Below are 13,511 nucleotides of genomic sequence, written 5' to 3'. Positions count from 1 at the left end.
ATTTGCTTACGTAGTGCCCTTCTTACTTTCTCAGAGGATTCTGCCGTAATAAATGCTTTTCTAGCTTCATGTAAGCCAACTAAATGCTTTCCCATAACATTACTAATTGTTGTACCTTTTAATGCAGGAGGCTTGTTAACTATAGATGATGGCATGTTTGGGTTCCTTCCAAAAACTATTTGATATGGACTGTAGCCATAGACATTCAACAAACTGTTCTTAGCATGAACTGCCCAACTGACGGAAGTCTCCCATGAAAGGTTAGAGCTCTCTCTCATTTTATTGATTGTTTCTGTAAGCGTTGCGTTGTGTCTTTCCACTACACCATTGGACCACGGACTATATCCTGCTGTTGTTTTAACTGACATGTTCAAGTTTTCTGCCTTGTCTCTAAATATCTGTGAATTAAAATCACCTCCATTATCTGTGTAAACACCAACTTCAGGTGCACCATAAACGCCAACCCATATCTGCATGAACTTATCTACAATGACTTTAGAGTCCTTTCTGCTGATGATTGCAGCTGCACTCAATCTGCTAAATAAGTCAATAACATGTAGATAATAAAAGTTATGGTCAATTTCATGAAGGTCCATTGCCACAATTTGATTGAAATCATTTGCATGTGAAAAGGTAACCACTGGTTTAGCTTTTGGATGCTTGAACTTATGGCAAATTAAACACTTTGTGCAGATATCTTTAAGAATGGTCTTTGTTTCAGAATCAACAGAACCAGCACTTTGCAAAAGGGATAAAAGTTTATCTGATGATGCATGTCCAAACTGCTTGTGCAACTTTAAAAGAATCTCCTTTTTCTTCTTAAAAGATAATTTTGTATCAATGATCAAAACCTCCTCACTCTCATTTTTATACGCCCGTCGTCTTTTAGACGGGACGTATTATGGTATACCGTTGTCCGTCTGTAAATTTCAGATTTTAAGTTTTGGATTTATGGGGCTTTATTTATAAAAAAGGGGGATTTTCAACACTTCGGACAATAACTCAAAAAGGCTTTCACCAATGTTCATGAAACTTTGGTGAATTGTTTATATCTATTGATGTAAGCTCCCTTTCAATTTTTATAAATTTCAGATTTTAAGTTTTGGATTTATGGGGCTTTATTTATAAAAAAAGGAGGATTTTCAACACTTCGGACAATAACTCAAAAAGGCTTTCACCAATGTCCATGAAACTTTGGTGAATTGTTTATATCTATTGATGTAAGCTCCCTTTCAATTTTTATCAATTTCAGATTTTAAGTTTTGGATTTATGGGGCTTTATTCATAAAAAAAAAGGGGATTTTCAACACTTCGGACAATAACTCAAAAAGGCTTTCACCAATGTCCATGAAACTTTGGTGAATTGTTTATATCTATTGATGCAAGCTCCCTTTCAATTTTTATAAATTTCAGATTTTACATTTCCGTGATATGAATTTTTATGCTTAAAAAAGGGGGATTTTCCAATTTTGGGACAATAACTAACACTTTCACAAAATTTTATGCAACTTTGATAAATTGTTTATATCTATTGACATAAGCTCCCTTTCCATTTTTATAAATTTTAGATTTTACGTTTTCTTAAGTAATGACTTTTTATACTAAAGAAAGGGGGATTTTATGAAACTTTGGTGAATATATTAATGTAACATCCCTTTTGATTTGTATATATATTTCTAGTTGATCATATAAATTCATTTAAAGCATAAAAGACAAGTTAAAAGAGCAACCGGCGTATCATGCGCTAAAGCGCAGCCCTTTATTATTTCTGTTTGTGCATTGCTTGTCTTTAATGTTGATACAGTAATGACCACTTGAAGTTAGGTTTACATCCACTAACTGTCCAAACATGGTAACCTTGTCATTGCTGAGATCTAGGATAGTGCTTGCTCTTTTCAGAGAGGTTTTACTTAACAATAACGATATTTCACAATCCACCACTTCTGTTTCAATTGAGCACTTAACTGACCCAATTAGTGCTGGAATTTTCACTTTCTGATATGAATATACTGTTTGTCCATCACCAAACAGTAGTTAACAAAAGCACTGTAAGCGCTGTAGGCAGTTAACCAAAAACCAAGGCAAACGTAACTATATGAAACTGTGGCGGTCTTGCATCATTTTTTTTTTTTTAGATTTGAAAGAAGAAACATTAAACATTTTTATATTGTACATTGTTTATTTAATGAAATTATTACTAAAGCAAATTAATTAATATTTTATCAAGGTTTTCAAAAGCAACGCATATATATCAATATAAGTAGAAAAAGTTGACTTAGAACAAGTTTGTAATAGTATGAATGGACTTGCTTTCCTGGAAGGAACACTGAATTTGTGTTCTTCAGTACCAAAATTATTAAAAACAAATTAAACGAATGTTTACTACTAGTACTACAGGAATCAAAGTGTGACTGACCAGCCCATATTAAATGTAGATTACCCCCACCTTCACCCTTAAGTCCATGATGTGACTCCATACCAAGTTTGGAATAAAATGACAGGTGATTATAAAACAGTTAGTCAAACATTAAGGGCTTTACACTTCTTGAAAGATTTATAGGTTTTCTTTAGAATGAGCCATAAATGCAATAATTAAAAAAAAAATTTTAAGTAAATTCAATCAACCTAGACTCATTTTTAGCATCAATAAAATTTTATAATGAACAAGAAATAATTGTAACAGGATGCTATGACAAAGTTTCCAAAATAAAGCTCCCATAATTAGTCATTCCCATGGTTGCCTGGCATTGGGCAAAGTATAGTTCATATTGGTTTGCTCTAGTAAAGTGATATGCATATGTAGCGCCTAGGAGATTGACCCTGTTTGTCATTCAAATCTTTTTGAAATAACAAACAGGATTACAAAGGGTTTAGGAGTCAGTGGATATCTCGATCATCTACAAGTTCTCAAATATAAGGGTGTGGGATGACTTCAGGGACATCCCCCATATTTCATTTGATTTGTTATATTGTTCCATACATGAATATATAAGGTTTGGGGTGGGGATCTCGATCCATTTACAAGTTCTCAAACAGGAGGGTTAGTGGTGACCCCAGGGACTCCCTGGCATATGTTTCATTTGATTTGTTATATTGTCCTATACATGAATATATATGGTTTAGGTTGGGTATCTTAACTGTTTCCAAGTTCTCAAATGGGAGGGGGTGTGTGACTCACAGGACTCCCCCTATATTTCATTTGATTTGTTTTACTGTCTCTGCCATGAATATATACGAATAGGGGGTAGGGTGACAGCGGGGACTCCCCCAAATTATTTTCATTTGAATGTTTTATTATTCCATACAATAATATATATGGTTTAGGTTTGGGAATCACGACCATTTACAAGAAAGAGCCACATTTTCAAATTTAAGATAGTGGATTGTTCCCTTTAAGAATCACCCTACATTTTATTTTATTTATTGTATTGTCCTGTTCTGACAGTTGTCATTACTGAAGACCGTATGTGTCTATTGCTTACTGTTTTTGAGTAATAGTAATTTGTGAAAATTAAAAAAATAAAATCCCATAGGTTTCTACAGTGAACCCTATCCCTTCTTTATGCTCCTCAAAATACTCAAAAAATAGAGAAAGTAAATGGGGAATGTGTCAAAGCGACAACAACCCGACCATAGAGCGGACAACAGCCGTATACTAGTACAGTGATAATGGACGTCATACTAAACTCTGAATTATACACAAGAAACTAAAATTAAAAATCTTACAAGACGAACAAAGGCCAGAGGCTCCTGACTTGGGACAGACGCAAAATTGCGGCAGGATTAAACATGTTTATGAGATCTCAACCCTCCCCCTATACCTCTAGCCAATGTAGAAAAGTAAACGCATAACAATACGCACATTAAAATTAAGTTCAAGAGAAGTCCGAGTCCGATGTCAAAAGATGTAACTAAAGAAAATAAATAAAATGACAATAAAACATAAATAACAACAGACTATAGCTACTAGCAGTTAACTGACATGCCAGCTCCAGACCTAAATTAAACTGATTGAAAGATTATGTCTTCATCATATGAATATCAGGCACAATCCCTCCCGTTAGGGGTTTAGTATCATACTATCATAAGATATATGAGAAGAACATAACCTGTGTCATGCCAATAACTGGGTTTTTTTTTAAATAAATGTGTTTAGTTCCGATGCAAAGACCCTATAAGTGAATCAATATTAAAGCCAAAATATGCAAAAAATAAAGCCATGAATAGTCCCCAATGCACAATCAAAAGTTGATGGCTTTGCTTGATGTCTTACATATATTTTAACCCTAAGTAAATCTGAGAAGCGGTCCAATTGTCTTGTTAGATGGTCCGAGTCAGTCTACTCGGTCCGACTTGTTTCTAGGACGAGTTGTTTCGCAATTCTTAAAACATCGACCTATACATCGATTTCCATGTTTTTCATTCATTCTAAATCACACAAAAAACTTGTTTATGTTTAAACTGGAAGTTTGAAAAGCACGTGTAAAATAAGAGAAAAAATGGTGAGAGTCGAAATCCGTACATACTTGATAATAATATAATACGACTTTAAATTATAATTGCATTATAAGATGATATTACAGCATTTCCATTTTCTATTAGTTAGGTCATTGATTACTTTCAAAGGTTATGACGGTGTGCATTTTGTCCATCAGGCAACCAACATATTGTTACGTCCTACCAATTAACTTATTCATGTTATCATTGTTTTCTATTAATGCATCATGTTTATAATGTTGTTTTACTAGATTGTGTATGTATGTAAATAATTATTCCCATTTATCTGTTTATCCGCAGTAAACAGGTTTACATTTGTTACACATGATTGACTTTGTGTTGCTGTTTTACCTTGTATGAGTGTTATTATGATATCACGTGACTGGTCAGTTCTACTATAAAAGGCTTCTGAAATTACACTTGGGTGTTCAGTCTGTCAATATACACAGAAAGTTATGAACCCTTGGTGAAGGCAGCCATGGCAATTATAATTAAGTTATAATTAATTAGTAGACATTGGTTACAACCCATAATTGTGGTTAAAGATACCCAATTATTGTGGTTAACGATAACCAGGAACTGTGGTTTTACTATACCAATAACTGAGGTTAAACTTTACCAAGAATCGTGGTTAAAACTATACCAAGAATCGTGGTTAAAACTATATACCAAGAATTGTGGTTAAAACTGACCAGTTTTTATTGTCATTTTATATCAAGACTTTTTGTTGCTATAATTAAAGCTGTCGATACTATCCGAGTGCTAATAAAATCATTTATCCTAAGAAAATCTTGAGTTATCTAGCCATACTAACTATATTGGTTCATGCTCGCAACTGAGACACTTAATGCACTGAACCCAACATTGTAGCGAAAGGCGAGCTTGTTACAATATGCAATTTTATCAATACTAGTAATATATAAAATACTCACACTTTTCACCTGACAATTTTCTTTTTGTCAAATTTTATTACATTCTGAACCGTATAAAAAGTCTTAAAATGCTGAAGTTTGACACCAGAAAAGGACGTATGACATGATACTGAAATGTGCTCAAGACAAGATCAACAATTCACAGAATTGATATTTAAACACAATGAAAGTGTTGACCATAAGAGAAACAGGTTTAACTCTTGTTATTTGTTTTAAATACAAAATGTAGTAATAATAAACTCGCCTCAGGCTCGGTTATTATAACTGACACATACAAATACCTCGGTGTAACTTTTCACGACCTAAAGGACTTTAGAGATAATGCAAATAGACTATCAGAAGCTGGAGGTAGAGCTTTAGGAGGAGTTATCTCCAAGATTCATCATCTAAAAGACTTCGGAATTAAAACTTTTGAGAAACTTTTTACCTCTTGTGTAGTACCAGTGCTTGACTACAGCTCTTCGATCTGGGGATACAAAGACTTTGCTTGCTTGAATCAAATCCAGAACAAAGCACTTCGTTATTTTCTTGGCGTCCATAAATTTGCACCGACATTGGCAATAAACGGTGATGTTGGTTGGATGAACTCAAAGGAACGACGATGGTGCAATATGATAAGGTATTGGAACAAACTTTTATCAATGGACGACACTCGTATATGTAAACGCGTCTTCAATTGGGACTACGAAAAATGCATGAACAATTGGTCATCCGAAGTGAAAAACATTATGTCAGTTATAGGACTAGAGAGCAATTTTATTACAAAAAACACATGCGATTCACTGATGTGTAAAACATTGCTCAAAGATAAATGCTGCGCAGATTGGCAGAAAGGTTTAATAAACTTTCCGAAACTACGAACATACAGGCTCATAAAATCTGAATACTGCTGTGAACAATACATTGAACTTAATCTTAACCGTACTGAAAGATCCATAATAGCGCAACTCAGGTGTGGCATTCTTCCTCTCAGGTTAGAAACTGGTCGTTTTGTAGGTGAAGACGAATGTGACCGTTTGTGTAAAATGTGTAGCGATAACTGTGTGGAAAACGAATTTCATTTCCTTATAAACTGTAACTTTTATAACAATCTGCGACTGCAACATTTCTCACAAATAGACAATTTATGTATACTATCAAATGAAGAACAGTTTAAATATTTACTATGTCAACATCCGAGAAAAACTGCTAAATATCTATTGCAAGCTTTCAGTAAGAGAAAAAACTTTTTATATGAAAATTTTCGATAACATTTTATTTATTTTTGTTCGTCGTACCATTGAAATTTATGTTTAAAGTGACTTATAGACCCAAAGGGTCGGGTGTTCTAATTATTGTTTTTATATCTCACTGTATTATATAATATTTTGTGAAAAACACATGTCACTATAATAAATAATTTACTTACTTACTTACTTATATTGAAATTAAAAAACTTAAGTTGATATCAAGCAATATCACATTCTAACTCGTTATGAAACCTATGATTACCACTGCCTTACAGCAATATGATTTCAAAATGCGGCTTTTGAAATATCACATTTTACTTTAACATAAAGATTTGCTGAGTTTCAAAGGCATTTTCTGGATAAAATCACATCAGTAACTCTTATAAAGGAAGAAAAAGATTTTTTATTTCCAATTATGGGACCCAAAATGCGCATAAATTAAACATACAACATCAATCATGTCAATAATTTTTTCAGAATACAATACAAACAATGAGATTAAAATTATTTTTTTTTAAATAACACTACATAACAGCTAGATCATACAGTTCATATGGACTTTACTTTTTACATCTGTATGACCTACAACAACAATAAAACAATGGTGAAACTATTTTTCAGCTTTTACAAAAGAGTCCTGCCATTACCTTCAGAAAATTGGTCTTCCAGTGTTGACATGTGGTTTTGTCATAAGCATGGAAATGATGATACAGATTATAAATCGTTATCTCTTATACCAAAGTTAGGAGAGTGTTTTGTGGGTACTTCATATTTACTTGTCAGATCAACACATCTCCTTGTCAGAGACAGTCACAATGGCACAGTTACATGTCCAAGCTGTCACATAGAGATTGGGGCTAAATTTGTTGAAAGAAAGAAATTGAATGGTAGGTTTAAACTTTAAAAATGATTTTTATTCAATGATTTTTTTATTACCAATTAATCTAGAAAAGGATTACCAGACTATAATCAAAAATACTTTTGGATATTTTCCTGCTGACCTTTGGGTTCATGTTTGCTCAAGCTACTTATTTTAAGTGGGCATAATATTTACATTGCCAAACTTTAATTTTCATTGATGTTTGATGAATAATTACATGTGTGCATTGTTAACCGGATTTTTGTGACAAAATGTCGGTTATTGATTTGGGAATGTATGGCGGGCTTGCGGCAGCTAAATGTTGTCCGTGCATTTACTCATGAACCGTTCAACCAAAGCTTTTAAAATTTTAATATGTTGTTACTGACAACAAAATGGAGGTCAAGGTCAATAATGTAAATTTTGACTTTTACGGTTCTGGAGTTATGGTTCTTGAAAGATTGAAAAATGGCGTTTCCAGTCCTATCCATGCATTTACTCATGAACTTTTCAACCAAAATGAAGGTCAAGTTTGATATTGAAGATTTTTGCATCAGTTATGGTTCTTGCGATATTGAAAAAAGCATGACGCTAATAAATATGAATAAATCCAGTTTGCTGTCGCTCTGAAAGCCTCTTGTTTTTCACTGGAGTATGGTATAGGTCTCTTTTAAGTAACGTTAAATATATCAATGGAGTGTTACATTTCACTGAGATTATATCTGATATATAAAAATGGGTAAAAATTAATGTTAATGGATCATAAATGTTCACTTTCTGCTGAGATGTCCATTAAAACTGTGTGTTGTCAACAAATTGTCATGTACAGATAGTGTGTATAGCTGATAGCTTGGAAATATATGGCATTAAGAAAACTTTATTTTGATTTGGCATCAGTTAAAATATACAACACAAGCTCTAAGGAGCTAAAAGATTTTTATTTTCCTATGATATATACATGTATATGTATTTGACCACTGCAGATCTAGAATATTAAAATATGTATAGAAGGTATTATACCTGTATGGTTTAACAGATAAAAGTTTTTTTCCATCAAGAAAAATGACAAGAGTCCAAATACCATCCCTCTTTCCATCAAAGAAAATGTTTAAGTCCAATTTCCATCAAAATTCTTTTATTTCCATCCTATTTACCATCAGATGGAATAAGTGCCATCATACTTTCCATCAGGGGTAAAAATGCCATCCAATTTTCCATCAAAGGGTAAAAATGCCATCCAATTTTCCATCAGGGGTTAAAGATTCCATCAAATTTTCCATCAAAAGAATGATGATGGAAAAAATATTTCTAATTTCCATCATCCTTTGATGGATATTTTTGGTTTGGGATGGAATTCCATCAAGTACCATCAAATTTCCATCAATTGTCCATCAAGTGTTGATGGAAGATCTAGGGAAGGTCCTGCTTTAGTTAAACAATCCGATATCTGGCTGCTGGTTTTAATCCATGTGACTGTAATGTCACAAAGACTAACACTTTCTTTGATGCTAGCTAAATCTTAACACAACCTTTTATCAGAAATAAGTTTTGTTGAGTGAATGTTTTGACACAGAGATTTGTTGTCTGTGAAACACTTGATTGGAATAGATTCTCCTGCATTTAATTTTATCATCTTTTGAAAAATGCTCCTTAAAAAACAGCAAGCATCTAGTCCTTGACGTATTGGCGTTGTCATCGTCGTCGTCGTCCGAATACTTTTAGTGTTAGCACTCTAACTTAAGTAAAAGTGAATAGAAATCTATGAAATTTTAAGACAAGGTTTATGACCACAAAAGGAAGGTTGGGATTGATTTTGGGAGTTTTGGTCCAAACATTGTAGGAATTAGGGGCCAAAAAGGGCCCAAATAAGCATTTTCTTGGTTTTCGCACTATAACTTCAGTTGAAGTAAATAGAAATCTATGAAATTTTGACACAAGGTTTATGAACACAAAAGGAAGGTTGGGATTGATTTTGGGAGTTTTGGTTCAAACAGTTTAGGAATTAGGGGCCAAAAAGGGCCCAAATAAGCATTATTCTTGGTTTTCACACAATAACTTTAGTATAAGTTAATAGAAATCTATGAAATTTAAACACAAGGTTTATGACTATAAAAGGAAGGTTGGGTTTGATTTTGGGAGTTTTGGTCCCAACAGTTTAGGAATAAGGGGCCCAAAGGGTCCAACATTGAACTTTGTTTGATTTCATCAAAAATTGAATAATTGGGGTTCTTTGATATGCCAAATGTAACTGTGTATGTAGATTCTTAATTTTTGGTCCCGTTTTCAAATTGGTCTACATTAAAGTCCAAAGGGTCCAAAATTAAACTAAGTTTGATTTTAACAAAAATTGAATTCTTGGGCTTTTTTGATATGCTGAATCTAAACATATACTTAGATTTTTGATTATGGGCCCAGTTTTCAAGTTGGTTCAAATCAGGATCCAAAATTATTATATTAAGTATTGAGCAATAGCAAGAAATTTTCAATTGCACAGTATTCAGCAATAGCAAGAAATCTTCAATTTCACAGTATTGCGCAATAGCAAGAAATCTTCAATTGCACAGTATTGTGCTATAGCAAATATTTTCAATTGCACAGTATTGCGCAATAGCAAGAAATATCTATTGCACAATATTGTGCAATAGCAAGAAATTTTCAATTGGAGTTATCTTTCTTTGTTCAGAATAGTAGTTGAATCAACTTAAATCATTGTTTTATACAATATACAATGTATATTCACTTTTACTACCAACTGATAAATTAAAACAATCTTTACCATTCAGTGATAAAAAGCACTTTATTTTACATTTTAATATTTTATGATGTATTTAAATGAGTAGTTATTGTTTCAAACTCCATTAGAAATTTGAATAGAGATCAGTTTTGGAAAAAGGGAAAGGGGGATGTGAAAAAAAAATGGGGGGGTAAATTTTTCTCATTTCAGATTTCATGAAAATTTCTTCAAACATTTTTTGAGAGGATTAATATTCAACAGCATAGTGAATTGCTCAAAGGCAAAAAAAATATTTTAAGTTCATTAGACCACATTCATTCAGTGTCAGAAACCTATGCTGTGTCAACTATTTAATCACAATCCAAATTTAGAGCTGAATCCAGCTTGAATGTTGTGCCCAACCGTTCAGGGTTCAACCGCTGCGGTTGTATAAAGCTGCACCCTGCGGGGCATCTGGTTTCCATTTTGTCCGCGTAGAAATATCACATATCCACCGGCACTTGAAACACGATCAGATAAATTGGCATATGAAGCATCCGTATAGTGTATTTACTCAATGTTCTTTAGACTTTCTAAGTTTGGATATTTAATTCTGTATGAATGTCGAATTCAGAAGTATAAGCTATAGCTAAAAATAATCTTAGACTTTCTTTGTGAACGGTTGGTGAATCTAATTTTACTTCATTTTCTTCCTCACACTACCAACCTAGCTTTCACTTTTCTTTCTCCATTCATTTCTTTTTCTGTAATAACCCATCTTGTTGACCTTAATTTTTGGCCTGAATATGGAATTTCATCATAAATATTAAATGATTTCCAATTGTCCATTTCTAGCTGTTTAGCATGTTTCGCTTGGTTCTCATTGTGCCTAGATTGAGGAACATCAACTGCATTAAATTCATCTACATCTTGTGCTGTACGCCACTCTTGAAAATTTTTAGCAAAATCTAAGCCAACCTGAGCATCTTCATTCTCATCCTGAAGGTTCAAATAAGCCCATTTTTATGCCCCACCTATCAACGTTCGTCCGTCTGTCCGTCCGTTCATTCGTCCGTCCGTTCATCCGTCTGTCCCGCTTCAGGTTAAAGTTTTTGGTCAAGGTAGTTTTTGATGAAGTTGAAGTCCAATCAACTTCAAACTTGGTACACATGTTCCCTATGATATGATCTTTCTAATTTAAATGCCAAATTAGAGTTTTTATCCCAATTTCATGGTCCATTGAACATGGAAAATGATAGTGCGAGTGGGGCATTCGTGTACTGAGGACACATTCTTGTTTTCCTGTTGATTTACCACCTTTACTCACAACCTTAGCTTTGACCCATGTGTCATTTTCTTTCATTTTTTACACTATGTTTTCTCCATTATGTGGAATGTCTTTGGTTGTTATTTTCTTTTGTCCTAACAAGCTGTTCAAGGTTATTAAATGCTGCTCCAGGTGCAATATTTTGATCTACTTGATCATTGTCATATTTTGCTGATGATCATTTTCATTTTGTACAGGTTCTTGTTCCTCTATATTCTGTTCCACATTTTTATTGTTGTTTTCCTCATCATCATCACTATCATAAATTGCAGTTTGATGAATTTTCTCTCTAACTGGTTGTGCTTTGTTTTTGTTTACATTTAGTTGCTTAGATGGTAGATCATTAAATTCTGTTCCACATCTGATTACCCTGACATATATACTGCCATGTCTTACAAACACTACTTTGCCCTCTTGGCCAAGTACGGTCCCAGGTCCTTTCCACTTATTATCATCATCTTGTTTGTAGTAAACTTTATCTCCATTCTGAAAACATTCACCAGAGGCTCTAATTTTATGACGTAGAGCCCTTCTTATTTTTTCTGACGACTCTGCTTGTATGAAAGCACGTCTGCCAGAGCATGCAGAGTGCAATGGATTTAGATGATTAGCAAATGTCTGACTGACAGTATTGTACTCCAAGGCTGGAGTTTTATCAATAAGCACATTGGGCAAGTGTGGGTTTGTTCCAAAAACAAGTTGATATGGGCTCCATCCATATACCTTTGACTCATTGAGATACTGTTTTATCATTTAAAGCCCATACCAAGGATTTGGATAGATTACTATACAAATCCTTGCCCATACTAAAGCTACTTCAAGATTTAATTTTGGTTGATCTTCCAACTAAAAATATGGCCAGAATAACCTTAAAGGTTCGTCGAACAACCAATAATATTTGAAGTTGCAAATAGTGTTCAATAGAAATCCATACGTAGTTTATTATCCCCTGTGCTTTTGGCTAAGATGTCAAAGAACAATTGTATGAAATATTTCATCCCCGAAAATCTGTAATTACAAGTCGTCAATATTGCCCAAATGGCAAAATGCGCAGGAATATTGTTCATCATGTACACCAAATCTCCATGATATTGATAGAGGAAATAAAGTTATATATAGTAGTCTAAGTGGGCGGTAATTTTAATTTTAACTTACACGAAACCTGGGACTATTAGTATATATAATAGTCCCAGAGGATATGATACGTAAGTTCGTTTGATTCTGATGATATAAAGTCAAATTAAACGAAAGTATTAATTGTTAATCATGATATTCTTTTAATTTAAGATTAGATTGTGATTATTTAATTAATTTCAATAAAATGTATGCACGTTTTCTTTTAATAAATTATTCCGTTTACCATGGACCTTGTTGTTATTTTATAAATTTTATGAATTAACTTTGACCAATCAGATGGATGTTTTGAAAATTGCAGAACAACTCATCCCAGAGACAAGTCAGACCAAGTCCTCTCGGACCTTTTAAGAAGACAACTCCGACCGCTAGTCAGATTAACTTATGGTTTCATAAAAGGCAGTGTCTGCGGGTACAAATAGTCAAATTGCCGTTCGTAGGCTACACGTACCCACATCTGATTTTATAATAAAATGCTATCGGATCGGGAATGAAATGTGAAATATAAACGGAAATTATCTATTATATGGGGATTTCGTGTAGATTTGGAGTGAAGAGTATGAAAAATAATATTTTCAAATTGTATTTATTAGATAATAATACATGATAATTTAACATTGCAAATAAAATGCACATGCACTGATTGAAAATGAAACTGTACAGTCCCTGTACATGAAAAACATGATAAAAATTAATACTATTGTAAAATGTAAATGCCGAAGTATTACTGAATTTGAAAAATACCCATATTAGATTCAAAAATAATCTTTTAGTAAAATGAAAAAACCAGAAACTGAAATTTTTAAATATCTATTATAAT

At 33.2% G+C, this 13,511-nt stretch overlaps 1 protein-coding gene across 5 annotated transcripts in view; it reads left to right on the top strand.

Annotated features, from left to right (window-relative positions):
- Positions 1 to 13,511, top strand: part of LOC139510162 (E3 ubiquitin-protein ligase E3D-like) — a 102,537-nt gene that overhangs the window by 47,024 nt on the left and 42,002 nt on the right. For all 5 annotated transcript variants that reach the window (XM_071296517.1, XM_071296516.1, XM_071296515.1 and 2 more), the window contains one exon: positions 7,280 to 7,545. In XM_071296517.1, the coding sequence (XP_071152618.1) occupies positions 7,280 to 7,545 (266 nt within the window). The remainder of the gene's footprint in view (positions 1 to 7,279; positions 7,546 to 13,511) is intronic.

Source organism: Mytilus edulis, chromosome 2 (assembly GCF_963676685.1).
Source record: "Mytilus edulis chromosome 2, xbMytEdul2.2, whole genome shotgun sequence".
Classification (NCBI taxonomy): Eukaryota; Metazoa; Mollusca; class Bivalvia; order Mytilida; family Mytilidae; genus Mytilus; species Mytilus edulis.
This window is presented reverse-complemented; position numbering and strand designations above follow the sequence as displayed.